Here is a 20,000-nt window from a genome sequence, read left to right on the forward strand (position 1 = left end):
ATATACAGTATATATATACAGTATATATATACAGTATATATATATATATATATATATATATATATATATATATATATATATATACTGTATATATATATATTAAAATATGTCGGTAATATACTGTATATATTTTTTAATGTATTTGTATAGTGTATATATAACATGAATATATAGAAATACTTCCCTTCAACACTCAGAAAAACGGATTGTTTAACATTTTCTGCAATCCTATTAAAAAAAAAAAAGAAAGTTAACCGTTTTCTTGGCATTAGGGCGTTATCTTTTCGCTTTTTCATAACTGTCACTGCGCTTATCAACAATATGACAATTGAAAGCAAAGTCCTTTGTGTTATCACTTCGTCATGTCTTATTTGATTTACAGTACAATCACCACCGCTAAAGTCACCACAAGCCACTTTGTCATCATTCATCAAAATATTGGGAACTCGGTATCGCAGTAAACAGATAATCTCTTCGATATAAGTCAGTGCAATATCAATTGCCGACAGACGTGACTTCGAGTGTTCCTGTGTTTTTCAATAACAACTCTTAACCAAGGTCAATGCAACAAACAACGGCTACAAAACACCCAGGTGGTGTTTGGTGCACACCAGGTTGAAAAGGGAAGTGGTGATTCAGGTTTTTTTTTTTTTTTTTTTTTTTTTTTTTTTTTTTTTTTTTTTTTTTTTTTTTTTTTTTTTTTTTTATAGGATGCAGAACCTTCTAAGATGGAGTTAAGGGTACATTGTATTTTTTTTTTTTTTTTTTTTTTGTAGATGTAGAAGATACCGTCCATCATTATCTTTTATATTACTAGGGTTGTGATGCAACCCTCTTTTTATTTTTTTTTAAGGTGAGGCTGACTTGAAGAGGAATTCATATGCCCTTGTGGTATGTCTTAGTGAAATAAGAGTGAAATGAAGGGTAATATGAATGAACATGAGCCCGCTTTGGACAAGGTTAATTGATCTGTCCATGTAAAGGCTAAGAAAAAATAATGCAATGCCAATCAATTGCATTGCTGTAACTAAAGTTTTTAACACTAAACTAGATAAAGAAAATATAACTGAATAAGAACATTTAATCAAAAGATATGTCATCCTACATATGCATACTGTTATGCTTCTCTTTCTTTATATGAACATAATTTTTAAAAGTTAGTATTAGCTCTAAAATAATTTTTAGTTGAATGTTTTCTATATATGATTGTCTCATTCCAAATGACTAAATATATGTGCACATGTGTCTGGATGCTTGCTCACACATAAAAGTAAAATGTCAGTAAACAACAAATGAAAAATAATATAAAAAAAAAGGAATTATTCAACCTCATCACCTCAGTACGATATATAACATACGTTATATTTATTATATAAAAAACTTATTGGGAATATCTTGTGGGGGGGGGGGGGGATTAGGCATGTTCTCATACATGCGTGGGCAGGTGTAGGTGTGCGAAGCAGCAAGTTAATTGGCTCAGAGCTGTGGTATGTATCCAGTGCCTTCGCCCAATAAACGAGTATTGCGCGTAGAATGAATTACAATCTGTACTCACACAACGACAGATTCAATACGGACCTGTCTTATTTATGATGTCTTTGGGAAGGGGGACAAGTATTGATTTAGTCTTGATATCCAGGAAAATGTACAAAATATACATCGGTATTTCTGTATTCATCCAAATGCATTAGCTTTTTGTTACTATTGTCTCGGTTAGGTTAGAATTATAGAAGCCTTCCTGTGTTCAATTATATGGGGCTATGGATTTGGAAGAGTACTGCTCTCTCTCTCTCTCTCTCTCTCTCTCTCTCTCTCTCTCTCTCTCTCTCTCTCTCTCCTCTCTCTCTCTCTTCCCAGCTACGACCTGTAACTAGATAGCTAATTCACTAAACTGAGACTGGATTTTTACGTCTCTCTCTCTCTCTCTCTCTCTCTCTCTCTCTCTCTCTCTCTCCAGCTACGCCCTGCAGCTAGGTAGCTAATTCACTCAACTGAGACACTGGATTTTTACGGAACCCCTCATGTCTTTATCTCCTCGATTTGGATGGAAGTTCGAATACTGTTAGAGAGAGAGAGAGAGAGAAAGAGAGAGAGAATGAACGCGTTTTTGGTGGGGTAGAACGCTTTGTGTACTTGCTTCTCTGTGCGGGTACATGAAACCCTATAATCGTTATGAAATAATGAAGCTTCGTATTCAAGTACCAAAGTTACGAATTTGTTCTTATGAAATATATCAGACGAACCATTGCATTTACGTACCAAAGTTACGAAAGGAAATTTCAAGGTGTCTTAAGAGGGCATTGCATTAACAGAAGTGAAACAATGAATCAAACAAAACTTGGAATAGATTTATTTAAATAATTATGTTTTCGTTCTATTTAGATAAGCACGTATACAGTTACAACAATGCGAGTAGGTACATGAATATATGTAAATACTAAAAGTAAGGTTTATCGACATTTTTTTTTTTAGAATATGCCACCTAAGGAATGTAATTCACTTGAGGTTATTTTAAGGTATCAGCCATTCCATCCTCTTCCCCCACCCCCTCCCCTCTCCCCCTCTCTTGATCCTCCCACCTGTTTCCCTCAATTATAGCCTGCGGTGAACCCTCAACCCGGAGGAATTCAAAAAGTAAAATCTACTATAGTGGCGAAACTCCGGAATCTGCTTAAATCATTCTCGAAACGACCTGTTGTCACGCCATTGCAGTGTGAGGAAAGCATATTTTATTCCCCAAAAAGGGTGATAATTCGTGTTGGTTTTGATGATAAATAGCTCCCTCGGTAGAAGCGAAAGTGCTTTACTGACGATTGGATTCGCGAGAGAGAGAGAGAGAGAGAGAGAGAGAGAGAGGAGAGAGAGAGAGAGAGAGAGAGAGAGAGAGTTTCCATAAGCAAAGTGACTGGTGTGCTGTTGGGGATATTTGAGAGAGAGGGGGAGAGGGACAAGCCGATTGTCTCCTTCCCCTCAATCATTCATCCGGAAGTGAATATATTTCGATTTGGATTTATCTCTCTCTCTCTCTCTCTCTCTCTCTCTCTCTCTCTCTCTCTCTCTCTCTCTCTCTCAACTGAAAATGTATAATCTTTTTTACTTGTTCTACGTAGAAGTACTCCCCTCACTCTTCCCTCCCTCGTGAGATTAAATATGTATATTGTTTTCGGTTTCACCATTTTCAAAATATTTCTCTCTCTCTCTCTCTCTCTCTCTCTCTCTCTCTCTCTCTCTCTCTCTCTCTCTCTCTCTCTCTCTCTCTCTCTCTCTCCTGTATTTTCTGAAGGTAGGAATACCATTGTTTCCACCGTGAGTAGCTTCCATTTGGCAAGTGAATTTTATGCGTCTAAGTTTTATTGATAAGTAATTTCTATAGATCTTTTCTATTAAACATTGGCCAAAGTAATTGTGATTGTTTATCATGAGAATTGGGTTAAATTCAACCGTTCTTTAATTTCAAAGATAATATAGTAAAATGAATTATCATTGTCATCAACTGCAGGTTTTTATGATACGCCTACTTTAACTTTCCTCTTATTTATTTTTCTCTTGGTGTAGTTTTATCGAAATTTCTTTGTACGATACCTTCATGGGCCAAATAATATTTCCATAAAAATTTTAGGTTTAGCGATTGAATACGTAGGAATAATGAAGATACATTACAAAATGTTCATTATTATTATTATTATTATTATTATTATTATTAAAGCTACAACTCTAGTTGGAAAAGCATGATTCTATAAGCCTTAGTGTTCCAACTGGGAAAAATAGCCCAGAGAGGAAAGGATATAAGGAAATAAACTACAAGAGAAGTAATGAACAATTGAAAAAACATATTTTAAAAATAGTAACAGCATTAAAGCAGATCTTTCATAACATAACTATAGAGACTTGTGTCAGCCTGTTCAACATATACACATTCGCTGCAAGTTTGAACTTTTGTAGATGTACACTGTTTAAAAAAACCCGTAATTTTAATCGGAAATTCTCCGTAAAAATATACTGTTCTCAGCCGTATTTAAGTAAAATACAGGCAACCGTAAATTTACCCTACTTTGTTATTATCTTTTACGAGTTGGTGACCGTAATATCACTCCTTTACGTCAATATATCTGTTTTTAAAACGGCAAAATTCCTGGAATAACTGTTGCCAGAAATTTACCGTTTTTTAATGCAAAGTTTTAACAGTGTATGCCAATCTTGAATGCCATTTGTGTACGGATTTTCACTACTCTTCATAAGGACGTTCAGCGAAGCGACGATCAAATCCCTACTGGTGGTTGGCATATGTTCGGCCTTGCGTATGTATGATGAATGCAGATTACCCTCTCCTTGCCATTCGGTCTGTATTGGTTTGTCCGTTTTACAGGTGGGCGCTTACTGATTGATTGCCCCGAGGGGATCATTTCCATTCATTTGCTGCTGGCGTTGACGGTAATTCGGGATTGCCAGTGATTTATAGAGCTTAATGTCAGTTTAAAGCTGGGATGGGAACTTGGTTTACTACATTAATTAGAGCTTTGCTTGGAACTTCGTTTATTGAGTTAGTTCCCCGCTGATCAATGTTGAAGGTTTATATCCCTTCTCCCGCTGTTCAGAATAGTTGCGAACAGTCAATTTAGGTGGCATTGCTACATTATTTGCTTCTTTCGTTGTCTACAGCTTCTCTTCTTCCCGTGCTTGTGATTGATCGTTCGTAAATGAGCATAGATTAGATACGCGCAAGGACTTTGATTAATGGCCCCGAATAAAGAGTCGTTTCGGTGAATGGCATTGGAGATCACTCCTAGAACTCCTGATCGGATGATTCTTCTGTGATTAGTTGAGATTACGTCTGTTTTGTTGTCGTCAGCAGCTTCTTTCCATGCTTGTTTGTTTCCGTTTTCTTATACGAATATACACACATGCGTATATGATAAATTTTGCACATTTAGACGTGTTTTTCTTATTCAAATAAGCCCTATATATTTTTGATACATTAATGTCTGGATTCTCTTAACGACCTCGGGATCAGAACCCCAGGCGAAATCACACAAAGACAAGAGCTTGTGACCGGCCGGGAATCGAACCCTGGTCGGCAAGCTTGTATAGACAGTGACTAAACCACTTGGCCTAAACCACCTGGCCTCGTGGCCAAGTGGTTTAGTCACTGTCTATACAAGCTTGCCGACCAGGGTTCGATTCCCGGCCGGTCACAAGCTCTTGTCTTTGTGTGATTTCGCCTGGGGTTCTGATCCCGAGGTCGTTAAGAGAATCCAGACATTAATGTATCAAAAATATATATGGCTTATTTGAACATGCGTATATATATATATATATATATATATATATATATATATAATATATATATATATATATATATATATATATATATATATATAAAGTTGTTTATGTTGAAAGCTCCCGTTAATGTGTTGACCATTAAGAATAGACACACTGAATATGCTCATTAGATTCAAGCCTTTCGTTCCTTCATACATTTTTGTGTATGGCGATGCGCTGATTTTTAAGCTGAACATATATTGCAATTATTTTTTCCTTACACTGGAAATTGATGGTGAATACGTAGGAATAGCAAGTGGCAATTCTATAAGGGTATAATGCGCCTGTTTATGACCCGAATTCGTTGGTATATTCTCTTCCAAAGCGATTTTGTCATGGATCCTTCTTTGTATGTGTGCATATATATATATATATATATATATATATATATATATATATATATATATATATATATATATATATATATATATATATATATGTATATATATATACATATATACATATATACATATATATCTGTGTATGTGTGTGCCTTTGTATGTTATTCAGCATATAAGCCATGCATCTTAGCATGACGTGGCTCCATGCTCCAGAAATGAAAATATCAACGCTGTGGTTAATGTCCCACATACTGTATACTTTTGATCACCATAGCGTGTACGAACCTCATTCAAATAAAACTTCCTTAACTTTAACATATTCCCACACCTACCCCTAAGGATTATGTGCCTTTTCAACCCCCTCACTCACACTGCCTCAATTCAACTTTAGATTACGAGCAATCTCTCTTCCTGGATGTGACATTTAGCTAATTATATTCAAGATAGGGCGGTTTTCAATATTTTCTCTCTTTTGAAGACTTTGAAAATAACATTATAGGTAATATATTCGAACCCTCTCTCTCTCTCTCTCTCTCTCTCTCTCTCTCTCTCTCTCTCTCTCGTTTAATCACCATTAGTCTTTTTGTGTGACATAGCGTCGTTAGTTTTATCTTTTACCTTATAATGAAATTCCAACAAATTACTATGTCAGTTTTCCTATGTAAGGGATACTTTTCTGTATTGCATCGTATTTTTTTTATTCAGTCAATGGTATTAATAATTACTGACTTTTCCATTGAAATAACGAACAGCAATTTTGTCTATTTTTTTTTAATCTCCGTCGTAGGTGACACCATTCTTTTGTTAAAGTTGGATAATTAAAAGTTCTGGATTGACTGTTGTATCGAAAGAAAAAAAAAGTATCTGTCCACTGTGATGTCTAGCTCTTTTACAGAAACATTTATATTTCAAATTTTTAACCTTTTTTTCCAAGTGATGCTTTTGACATTAGCGCGTCAAAAGAGATGGGACGCCGTGTTTTTCTGACAAGTGATTATTCGATTATAAAGTTTACTAATTAAGCTCGGATTTATTTTTTTTTATTTTTAAATTTTATACGGCGAAATGAATCGGCGGTATTTTTATCAGAGTATATTTTCCGAATGCAGCCTGGATTTTATGGACTGAAGTAATTTGAGAGACGCGTGCCTTACATTTAATTATAGAATACTGTAGAGCTTTATAAATTCTCTCTCTCTCTCTCTCTCTCTCTCTCTCTCTCTCTCTCTCTCTCTCTCTCTCTCTCTCTCTCTCAAACACGCGTACTATTTCCTGCAACAAATTTTACTTTAGTCCCACTCCATCTTTTGTTTAAAGTTAGCATTATAAATGAAATCTCTATGCAAATCCAAAGTTCTGTTTTTTATATTTACATATCCAAGAATTATCCTTTATATCCTCGTTTATTTTTCACCTGGTTAAGTGTTTACTAAGCGCTGAATTTGAATTCCACTGAGTAAAACGAAGTCTAGGTAACCTTGCTTATCTAAAATCAGCGGCGATACTAATTATAGACAGGTAATTATCACGATTGACTCTATTCACATCATCGATAGATAGCAATCGTAATGATGAATGTGAGTTTATTCAGGAAAATAATTAAATTTCTTTCATCTGTTAAAATATCCTCATTGGTTAATCTTTCGTGTTAAAATATTCTCATTGGTTATTCTTTCGTGTTAAAATATTCTCATTAGTTAATCTTTCTTCTGTTAACATATCCTCATTAGTTAAAGACAGAAGCTGACGTAAACGAAGGTCGATGGCTGAGTACTTTTCTTGACACACCTGCCATGTTGATTCTGCGCAGTTTCGTGTTCATTTTAGGTGAAGCGAATTAAGTTCCTCGTGAATGTTACTAAAGGGGCGTCAACTCTACAACATTTATTCCGTTCACAAATATAGCTGTATCTCTCTCTCTCTCTCTCTCTCTCTCTCTCTCTCTCTCTCTCTCTCTCTCTCTCTCTCTCTCTCTCTCTCTCTCTCTCTCTCTCCATAACCATAAAAGTATATCATTTTAGCATCTCTCTCTCTCTCTCTCTCTCTCTCTCTCTCTCTCTCTCTCTCTCTCTCTCTCTCTCTCTCTCTAACCATAAGAGTATATAATTTTAGCATCTCTCTCTCTCTCTCTCTCTCTCTCTCTCCTCTCTCTCTCTCTCTCTCTCTCTCTCTCTCTCTCTCCATAAGGAGTATACAATTTTTAGCATGGACCCTATTTTTGCCTTCCCCCACTCGTTCTCTCCCCTTGGAAAATAGACATATGTTTAAGATGGAAGCAGTGTACTCCCTTTTCTATCAATTCCATCTCTCCCATTCTCTTACCAGGAGAGCCCCCAGTGATCCGGGAGCAGCCAAGCAACATCGTGGCTCGTCGTAATGATCCTGCCACCCTCAACTGTGCCGCCCCGGGGGCCGCCAGAATCACCTGGTTCCGAGATGGCCAGCAGGTGGTGACGTCATCCCAAGACAGCAGGTCCCATCGGGTTCTCCTGCCTTCGGGTTCCCTCTTCTTCCTCCGGGTGGCCTACAGCAGGAAGGACTCCGATGCCGGGACCTACTGGTGCGTGGCCTTCAACAGCTATGGAGCTACTCGATCCAAGAACGCCACCCTGACCATCGCCACGCTGTCCTACGACTTCGAGGCTCATCCCGAGCCCTTGGTGAAGGCTCGGATCGGAGACTTGGTCACCCTCTCCTGCAGGCCTCCCAAGGGATCCCCTCCGCCCGAACTCACGTGGTTCAGGGACGGGCAGGCTGTCACTAATTCGAGCCGCATCGTCGTTACTTCTGAAGGCGATCTTATCATCAGCAGGGCCGTCATGGAAGACACAGCGACCTATCTGTGTCGTGCCAAGAGTGTGGCTGGGAACAGGGAGGCGCCTCCCACCGAACTCATCGTTATGAGTAAGTTTGACTTAATTTTTTGTACTCTTTTTGGTTTATTTTTCATGTCTGTATTTCCTTAAATGTAATTCAGTTTGGGTCTCTTATTTTGTTGATTCCTTTTTTATTATAATCCACGGTTTATATATTCCTTCGTTTTATCTTGAATTTAATTTTTTAGGTTATAATTCCTAATTCTTTTCTTAATTTTATTTTGTACTGAAATCCATTCTTACTTCTTAATCTCATGAACGACTCTCTTGGTTAGCCGTATATGTAATGTATAAGTGTGACATCGTTATTATATTCATATATTACACACAGACACATATAAAGTTTATTTGTTATTTTTATCTTGTCTTGGTAATATATTTGTTCATTGGAGCTATTTCGTTGTTATAAATGTTTTATATTCTAATGTTCTTGTAATAATAGCAATGGAATGAATCAACCTTCTGTTATTATGTGAGCTTTGTTAGAAAAAAAATTTCAATTTTAAACCACCTTTTTTTCTACAACAACATTTGTTCGCAACTAAAAGTGCAAGTTAATGTGATGACATAATTCCCCATAATTAATTTTTCATTACACAATTCTTCGTACGAATTATCAAACAAACAAAAAATATCATCGCTATGAATTCGACACAAGGCTCATGGTATTGGAATTTAAGGGGTAATGGTCTTGTCAATAATACATTGTTACTCACCTGGCCACCTCTCTCTCTCTCTCTCTCTCTCTCTCTCTCTCTCTCTCTCTCTCTCTCTCTCTCTCTCTCTCTCTCTCTCTGATCTTATAAGGCCACCTGTTTCATGTTCTGTCTCTTAACTCTCTGTGTTTAGTTTTTTTTTGTTCGACTCTGATCGGCTCTATCTGGAGTTGCACTGACGTTATCCTTTTTATCTGGATAGAGACTGACTTTAAACTGAGTTATATTGTTTTATTATTATTATTTCTGGAATTGATTTTATGCCTTGTGCTAATACTGAATGTATTTTTTTTGTAAGCTCAGTTTCAAAATACCGAAATATATAGCCAGTATTTTTTAGTTATTAGAATTCTTTAGTCCTTAAACGTCAATAGTATTAAAATTCACATAAAGAAAAATTATAGAAAATAAAGGGAGGAAGTCTTTGACGCTGAGCAAAATATCCCTCACATTCACTGCATATTTCTCAAGATCCTCCTTGGTTATACAGCCTAACTCGTCAGTAATCTTGTATCTGCTGAATTTGGGATATTAAATTCATATTTCGAAGGTTTGTCCTTTGTATTTACAGGGCATTTTGATATTAAGTTTTTATGAGAAACTATTTTTAATAGCATGATATGTTGTTCTCATTACAGCTCCACCTTGGTTTGAAGAAAGGCCGGAGAACGTAACGACTGCCTCTGGTGTGACAGTGGAACTGACTTGCCGTGCCCAAGGTTCCCCTGTGCCTACAGTCACTTGGAGAAGGCTGGATGGCATCATGCCCTTGGGTAGGGCCACGAATGAAAATCATCGCTTGGTACTTGAGCAGGTTGCTGCTGTTGACTCTGGAATTTATGTGTGTGAAGTCCAAAATGAAGCAGGAGTCGCAACTTCAAAGGCTCAGCTGACTGTAGTAGATGCCCCTAAGCTCATGCAACGACCACAAGATGTTCAGGTTATGGTTGGTAACCCAGCACAGCTATCTTGCCTGGTAGAAGGTGATCCTACACCACTATTGCTGTGGCGACTTCCTACTCAAGATAGAACAGCCCTTCTAACCCCAGCTCAAGAAAGTGGACATGTAGCCATTTCTCAAGATGGACAAGTTCTCCACCTTGATACGACTACTACCCAAGATAGTGGTATTTATTATTGTTGGGGAGTCAGTGGAGGTGGAGGAGTAAGTGCACAAGCTGAAGTTATGGTTGTAGAAGCTTATCCTCCACCTGTCATTGGTGTAGGCCCAAAGGATTTAACCCTGACCCTCGGAGATGTAGCTACATTTCCTTGTGAAGTAGTTAGTGAAGCTGCGGAACCGTCAGTTTCCTGGTGGTTCCAGCCTGCAGCCCATCTTCCAGCACGCCAGCTGGCACAAAACAATGATGATCCCCGAATTGCTTTGGCAATGAATGGTGCATTACTCATTAAAGAAATTCTTGCAGATGATGCAGGGATCTATACATGCAAGGTAAATGCTAAAACAGGTAACGTTGAACAAGAAGCAATATTAAGAATATCTAAAGAACCAGTTGCTGATCAAGATATCCGGCCACCAGCTCCTCCTACAAAGCCTCAAATAATGTTTATTAATGAAACAGCTGTGTACTTGAAATGGCTTCCAAATTCACAAATAAATATTAACTCCGAACACTGGTATACAGTTGAGTACTGGCGGCAAGGCTGGGATGAATGGCGAGTTGCCGATGCTGTCATGGACGAAGAGTCTTGTATTGTTAAAAATTTAATGTCGGGTAATATATACACATTTTTGGTTAGGGCAGTAAATAGTGGAGGAGCCTCTTTCCCTAGCCCATGGTCAGATCCCGTTACCATTCGTTCCCCTAGAGACCCATCACTTACTATGGATCAAGTGCGCCATGCAAGACGTAGACTTTCTCGGCCAACTGTTACACTCACCAATGCCTCACCAACTGGCCCCAGCAATGTTTTGCTTACTTGGAAATTCCTTGCATCAGGACATGAAGCTGTTGAAGGTGTTTTAGTGTACACTGTGTCTGAAGAAGGTGTTGTTAAAGTGGCAACTGTATTAGGATCATCATCGTCTTCACACCATCTACATAACCTACAGCCTAATACTTATTACTCATTCTTCATTGTTCCATTTTGGCGAAGTGTTGAGGGAACCCCATCTAATTCACACTCGCTTACCACACCAGAAGATAGTGAGTATTGATTTCTATTTTAATCAACCAATGTTTGATACTTATTCTCATTTGTTAAAATTCTTTATTGAAGAATCTTTATTATTCTTTTATCTTTGTAATCAAAATGACACTAGTTCACTTCAGTAACATTTGAGTATCATCATTTCTTTCAACAACACCTTTGTTGATTCCTAATGATATTAGTCATGTTCACTAACAATTGTTATCTTGTAAAAGTACTTTGTTAAAGAAGCTTTAAACTGTATGTATAGAATTAAAGGTGATGCCTTATTACTTCCTTAACATTCATTTGTTCTAAAATTGATGCCATATTATTTCAGTAACATTTGTTTATTCTCAATTCTTTTAACAGCTCCTGTGATGGCTCCTAGTAACATAGAGGCTACACTACGTGATGATGGTTCCGCTCTCATCACCTGGTCGCAAATACCAAAAAAGCAGGCCCGTGGTGATGTCATTGGCTACCAGGTTATGCTGATTCATAATGGAACTGAAGCAACTGAAGTTGTCACTAGTCCCTGGCTTGAAGCACATGGCTTATCACCTGGGCGTCTTTACACTGTTCAAGTTGCTGCCCAAACTGGAGCAGGAGTTGGACCTTTTAGTCCTCCTGTTCTTATAGACTTTGGTGCCAGTAATGTCCAGGGTCATCAACATACTTATGAAAATAGCAACATGGACACTTCAGTGATTTATGCTCCACCACAACCAGATTGGTTACCATATTTGTTAGTACCCTTAGTGATTATTTTATTTATTGTGACAATAATGTATATTAGGAGACTTCACCACAAGCCTCCTCCATCTAACCCACCAAATACCCCTGCCCACTACCAGGACCCATCCATATATCCTGCACATAACACTATTAATATGTACAGTGAACAAAAGTTGTGGCGTCCATCTGAGTGTGAGAAGGAATACAACTTATCCTCTGCTAGACTTCTTCATTCTGATCAACAGATTAATGAATATGCTGAACCAAAAACACAAGCCAATGAAGCCACTGAGCCTTATGCCACCACAGCACTTTTAGCTCCTGCATCTCCTCACCTAACGCACACCACACCTTGGCGACACCATAGGGAAAATTCAGGGGTCCAGATCAACTGGTCTGCTGTCCTTCCACCACCACCAACATGTCCCCCTCCATGTGACCGAGATCTGGGAGATCCTGCTTATCAGCCAGTTCATCATGGAACATGCATAATGTATCCTTCTTCCTTACCTTACGGTAGTGCAGGTGGATCTGAACAGTACCATAGACCTTGTGACAATACTTCAGAGCACACTTATGATATGTATACCCAGGTAACCCCAAGTAACACTCGTGATAGGTTCATAACCTTTAATACTCTACAGAGCCGTGGTGCTGGCAATACGGCCTCACGACAAGTGAGGTTATCTGAACCTCGGGAGAACAGCAGTGTGTGTAACTCTTGAATCCTTTTGTTGTGATTTCTTAATCAACCTGTGTTGTCTAACTTCAGTATCTTTATTACAAAAACTAAGAGAAAAAAGTTGTCTGTTATATGCCATAATTTATTAACCAAAGTCATTTTTATGTACCTGCTCAATTATGGAGTGCCATGGGGCACTATACTTATCTAAGTCAAAGGCATTAGAATTTTTCATTAGGTTGCATTAACGATAACTGCTAACTGCGATACTTTCTTCTAGTGCAAGATTTGAGGTTGTTATTTAATGGCTGATTTCATAGCTGTAATACCCTCGATGCTTTATAATCGCCTCGTGTTGTGGATGATAACTGGTAATACGTTTATGGCACTCTTTGGTAGCTTCAGAAAGAAAGTTAATGACTAAGACTTTTTGCTGAGTGAATTGAAAACTTAACTTGCTATTTTTAGAGCGCTTCTATAGCTAGCTTTGAGAATTAGAAACATCTCGTCGGACTTAACCAGCGATATAGCTTATTTGGAAGGTTTAGTGTTTACACTGCGTAAGTCAGTTGGTTGCCATTGCAACTTAAAATCTGTAGGTGAGATGTAATCTGCTAACGTGCTGCCACCTAATAATTTCAGGGTAATGAAAATGACAAAATGCTACTTAGCATTGTGAACAGATAAACGAACAGACGTCGCAAGTTCTCTTCACTTGAAAGAACCTGAGATGTAATGGCTGATGTACATAATGGTTGTTGTGATTTTTCTTTTAGAGAAGGTAGTGTCTTACGAACAAGTCTTCTGACATCTTTCAGAGCCTTAATGCCAGACTTTCTTCAAAGTAACCAAGAACTTTCTATGATGGTTGAAAAATTGAAGTCGTGCACGTTCTTCAGTCAGCATCTCACGGGTACGAACATCAATTCTTCCACCAGTTTGGTGCAATGTTTTGGTGATAAGGTGCTAAATGATGCCAGGAAGCTTTGATTTGACATCCACCTTTAGAGATGAAGCAACTCGTAGTGTTTAAAGCACACTTTGTTCTATGGTTTTATTTATAGAAATCATAAGAACCACGAAAACACATCGTACAATAGGTTTTCAGTGGAGGCACGATAGATTCTGAAGTGTCACATATCCAGGACATTTTTACTTTGTATATTTTGTGCCAATAGAACTTGACTTTCATTTTGTTACAAATAACTCCTGTGGTATTTGCCGGAAAGAAGTTTGTTGTTATTTATCAGAAATTCATATTTGTGTTGTATATGTATCTATATGATTATGTAAATAAGATCTATTTTTTTAATAAATGACATTCTTAATGACTGTGCTCTCTTTCATTTACATGATTTAGTCTCCTTTACTTTAGGAGGGCATTAAAACAAAATTTCTTGGTTTTATAATGTCCAATTTTGTTTTAAAACGTCTTATTGTATTATATAACTCCTTGATGGTATTTAGTACTGTAGAATAGAATCTGTAGTGAAAGCTGTAGTTTCAAAAACGTAGAATATAAATGAAAAAATTACAACTCATAGTATTTGTGAGTTGTGTTGAATATACGGGAAATTAATGTTTTTCATTTATCAATTAGTTTTCTGAATTGTTATGAAAGATACAATGAATAACTGCAAATTATTGAAAGGCTTTTTATTGGTAGGGGATAGATAGAAATAGTGTTAATTACTAAAATGGAAATAAACATTCTGGGGTCCTTCCTCCACACTTCCTCCCTCCCCGCCAACGCAGGAATTTTATTATCACGTTTGAGTCATATAAACATGAAATGACATCGAGATAATTAAAGCTAAAGAAGTTGTAAACTTGAGCAAATGGCGTATTCGTGAGAGTCCATGACCTTGAACATACTTTTTTTTTTCTTTCTAAAACTGCGACAGATGAGTGGTAATTTAATAACGATATTTAGACCAGGCTTGAATGGAATTAGAGATTATATATGTTTATATATTCCGTCTCTAGTTTAATAATGTTGCCTATTTTGAAATAGTTTATAATTTTTTATTGCTTCTTATCGCTTATACTTTATTTCTCTATTTCCTTTCCGCACTGGGCTGTTTTGGAGCCATTGGGATTGTAGCATCTTAATTTTCCAACTATGGTTGTAGATTGCCTAAAAATGATAATTATATGGTTAAAATGGGTTTTATTATCTACTGAACAAGAGAATCTATGTTAGAATATAAACTTTAAGAAGTAAGAACATTCTGAAGCCTATGTGTCCGATGAATGCATACTTGACAGTGCAAGTGTCGAAAATTGGCATTCCCACTGACAGAAAATATCTCTTGACTCGACGTAATTCAGTAGTTGCTTGATGTAGCTCAGCTTTGACGCCCTGTAGTTCGTTCCAGGTTCCAAACGGTGTAAGGTGGAGCACAGAATTTTCCACCCCATCTCTAAAAACTACCGATAACCTAAAGTACCTACTTTCAAGCGGGAGTCCGTCTAAACGTGGAAAAATTCACATGATAATACACACACACACACACACACACACACACACATATATATATATATATATATATATATATATATATATATATATATATATATATATATATGTGTGTGTGTGTGTGTGTGTGTGTGTGTATGTATGTATATTTATGTGTGTATATATATGTGTATATATATGTATATACTGTATATATATATATATATATATATATATATATATATATATTTATATATATATACATATATATATATATATATATATATATATATATATATATATATATATATATATATATATATGTATATATATATTATGATTATTATTACTTGCTAAGCCACAACCCTAGTTGGAAAAGCAAGGATGCTATAAGCGCAGGGCCCCCAACAGGCAAAATAACCCAGTGAGGAAGGGGAACAAGGAAAAAATAAAATATTTTTAGAACAGTAACAACATCAAAATTTATTTTCTGTATAAACTATAAAAACTTGTGTGTGTACTTTAATCTTTTTCCTTACGCCTCCCTTTCCCTTTGCAAAAATAAGTAATTATAGGGTGAAATTGCCAGCTTCTTGCCCTTCCTTATGGATGTTTAAATGGGTTATGTGCTGACTACTCCTTGCATTTATTAGTGGTAACCAAACAACGTACGGATCAAACCAATGTTTCTCAACCTGGCTAACCGGAGGTTGATATGAATACGCCCTATGGATGAATATAATTCCCTTTTGGCAGTTATTTCAAGGTCACCCTAAACGTCTTTGGAGAATCCAGTTGGACGATGCTATCTCGGGACGCACAAATCGTGTGTGATGGATATATGTCGGTTCTTTAATCTCTCTCTCATGAAACCAAAGAAGTGAATTAGAGTGAAGCCCACAATTAGCAACGGTTTCATGACGATGGGTCCATGTTATTTTGGCAACCCTTTTATTGTGATGTCGATATCATGCGTCAGAGATATTGTCTTGTTGATGTTGTTGTTGAATGGACATCTTTTTAATTAGTATAACATTAATATTCTTATTGTCAGTATATTATTGGTAAGACTAGTGGCAGATACTGTGGTAGTTTATGCTTATTTCGTTTGTTTAATTACTTCATTATTATTTATTATTCAGTCAATAATGAGTTTTTTCATTGTGCTGATGACATTTCTCAGTATTATTAATGAAAGGTTCATCTTTCCCGGATTATTGTTTTTAAAAAATTAGATTTCATAGTAAAACTGTTTTGATAATATTAATGTACGTGAACCTTTTCATGTATTTATTTTTTTTAAAAATCCCAGTAGCTTCAAAGTTAGATGCCTAAAATATGATGTATTCCTTTGATGGAGTATCACAGTTTTGGCCAAAATTCTGTTTATATTTATTCGAATACAGATTTTGTGATGATGAAAAGTTAGAAAAAACATGATTTATTTATTCTGTCTCATGACGCGAAAATATCAACATAAATAGAATTTATTCAACTTTCAAATTCATGTTTGGAACGATGGACTCGGTAAAGTCATAGAGCCTAACGGTAGGCTATTGCCAAGATATAATTTTTTATATATATATATATATATATATATATATATATATATATATATGTATATAAATATATATATATATATATATATATATATATATATATATATATATATGTGTGTGTGTGTGTGTGTATGTATGTATGTATATATATATATATATATATATATATATATATATATATATATATATATATATATATATATATTATATATATATATATATATATATTAGCTCTCCTTTGAAATTCACCCAGCCGTTAATAAGAGCATAAGTCTGTAATCTCCTTTTTAACTTATTGATTATCTAGATTAATTTTTCTCATCATGGTTCTCGAAGTACATTATTAAAGTCTTTTTTTATCCTTGTTCCTTCCTAAAGTCTTAATAAGATTTTATCCCAGACTCCCGATCTTGTAAGTCTATAGCTAACGACATAATATGAACTAATTACGTTATCCAGAAGGAACTACGTCGCGTGTGGACTGCATTATAGACCAGTCAATAGGCTAAGCCGACTCTTAGATAGCGGTATTAATTAAACTTTTGGTCCATTAGATAATGGAAGACCCAACCCTAACCCATATATTAAAGCTAATGTCAAGTTTATCGAAGTAGAGGGCTGACATTACATCGGGTAGGTTGATTGAGCTTAGGAGCGGTGATGAAGATGATGAAGAAAATTTTGGTTTTATGTACATTGTATTGTAGAAAAACGCCGGTGTGTTTATATATGTTTTATAGCTCATTTATCCCTTCATTGCATTTTTCTGTCCTTCATTTCTTCTTTTTTTTTTTTTTTTTTTTTTTTTTTTTTTTGTTGGGGGGGGGGGGGGGGGGGGGGGGGAATAGAAGTCTGTGACTGTCCGCATTTGCATTCATGTTTGTTTAGCTCGTAAGGAAGAAATACGAAAATTATTGTTTTGTATCGAAACGCTGCTGAAATAGGATTTTTTTTTCATCTTTTACCCGGCTATAATCAGCATTATTATCATTGTTTGAATTCGTACTGTTATTGTTACTACTACTACTGCAATTATATTGTTATTGTAGCCCCCCCCCCTCTCTCTCTCTCTCTCTCTCTCTTCTCTCTCTCTCTCTCTCTCTCTCATTTTAGATCAAGAATGCTAAACCTTGACTATCTCGTTACTTTCTGCTGAGCAGGATTTCCAAAATCCGGCCTTGATTATGCTGTTGTCTGTGATCTCAGAAGCTATTACAGTGTCATTGGTTCCTAAGAAGAGAACAGCTGCAGTGGTGAATTTATCGAATGAGTTGTGGGTTCTTCTGGTGCTATTGCGTTTTTATTTTCTCGCTACTGCACGCTAACCCCTCCCCCTTTTATTTTTTGAGGGCAAGAGACATAGACTTTACTAAATGACGTGAAACAATATAATTATTCTGTGAAGTTATTTTTTATTGGATTGAAGGGTAGTTCGACTGTAACATTCATTGTACATAAATCAACAATTTCACCTTGTATATTACAATATCCCTTTCACTCGATTTTTTTTTTTTTTTTTTTTTTTTTTTTTTTTTTTTTTTTTTTTTTTTTTTGAAACAAATTTCGGAACGCAAGAAAATCATATCCCCCAATAAGCATTTTAAGAATTGGAATTGATGCAATCTATTTTTTATTGTAACTGAAAAATTTTGTAACATTGATTACATTACTTATAACACGTTATTTTTAGTACCAAACATTGATTACATTACTTATAACACGTTATTTTTAGTGCCTAACATTGATTACATTACTTATAACACTTTATATTTAGTACCTATGTCTTTAGTATTTGTTACGGATTCAATTTTATAGTAAATAATCAAGACTACAAAGGTGTGATTGTTTTATGTATATTCCTACATACAGTACAAAAACCATACTTAGTTCGTTTTCATTCAGATTCTTCAACATCCCTTCATATGTAGTCAGGAATATGTAGAAATTTCTGTTACTTCTTATATTGGCTAGAAAAAAGGAGTGTTACTTCCGGTGCAATAACGCTGTTTAATATCAACTTCCCCGAGTTGGAGAGAGAGAGAGAGAGAGAGAGAGAGAGAGAGAGAGAGAGGGAGAGAGAGAGAAGGAATTTCCCCGAGACTATTAGGGTAATGGTTTCTTGTTATCGCAAACCCCTCTTCACAAAGTCTGCACTTGTATAGTCTCTCTCTCTCTCTCTCTCTCTCTCTCTCTCTCTCTCTCTCTCTCTCTCTCTCTCTCTCTCATACGAGCTACAAATATTTGATAATGACGCTCCATTTTGATGACCCTTTTCTGTTTTTGTGTAATCTATCTCCTTTTAAAAAACATTTAAATATATATCAGAGTTTTTTCCTAATAAAATATTGTCTCCTATCTTTTACTCATTAGTCGGTAGTATTTTATTCCAATCTCTCTCTCTCTCTCTCTCTCTCTCTCTCTCTCTCTCTCTCTCTCTCTCTCATACGAGCTACAGATATTTGATAAAGACGCTCCATTTTGATGACCATTTTGTATAGGTGTTCTCATCCCTTAATTAATTGCAGATCCTTTGAAGATTCGTCGTGGTTTTATCAGTAAGTTTTTTTTAGTGTCCCAGATCCGATTATCTGTGTTCAAACTGCCACTTCTTCTATTAGTCTCTTTGATACCTTACCGTCAGTCTTCCATCATGATGTAATCATCTTCGTCTGCATAACCAGCAATCTCCTACCACGATTTAATCTTCCCCTTCTGCATAATCATCACCGTGTATCGGATACTTTTCTGATCCTCTTTTGCTTTGATATCTTCTTGCGATACTTATTCAGAACAAAATTATACATCAAGATATGATGCTCGTAGATTTGATGGTCGATTTTGCTCTCGTCGGCGAGCTTTCATCTTTGGTGGCAACCCACCGTCGTTTGTTTATTAGTTTTCCGCTCGTAAAGCTAATGCGTATTCGTAAGGTTTTTAATAATATTTATGCGTCTTGTTTTAAACATCTCAAAGCACCTCATAATCCCCCTCCCCCAACCAGTCCCCACCCGTTAGTTTCTAGAGAGGTTACTTCAAGGTACGTGACATGTCAAGATATAAATAGCATTCATGCATACATAGTTCACATAACTAACAATTCGTGCTAGTACAAATACGTTGTTACGGATGAATGTGGTAGTGAATGTCTTTTTGTTTTATT

At 36.1% G+C, this 20,000-nt stretch overlaps 1 protein-coding gene across 1 annotated transcript in view; it reads left to right on the forward strand.

The window, feature by feature from the left end:
• The window catches only part of LOC137620586 (protein sax-3-like), a 27,201-nt gene extending 13,079 nt beyond the window's left edge, over positions 1-14,122 (forward strand). Inside the window, exons 2-4 of the mRNA XM_068350841.1 lie at positions 7,986-8,564; positions 9,891-11,420; positions 11,776-14,122. Of these exons, the coding sequence (XP_068206942.1) occupies positions 7,986-8,564; positions 9,891-11,420; positions 11,776-12,866 (3,200 nt within the window). The 3' untranslated portion in view covers positions 12,867-14,122. The remainder of the gene's footprint in view (positions 1-7,985; positions 8,565-9,890; positions 11,421-11,775) is intronic.
• Positions 14,123-20,000: the final 5,878 nt, after the last annotated feature.

This window comes from Palaemon carinicauda, chromosome 27 (assembly GCF_036898095.1).
Source record: "Palaemon carinicauda isolate YSFRI2023 chromosome 27, ASM3689809v2, whole genome shotgun sequence".
NCBI lineage: Eukaryota > Metazoa > Arthropoda > Malacostraca > Decapoda > Palaemonidae > Palaemon > Palaemon carinicauda.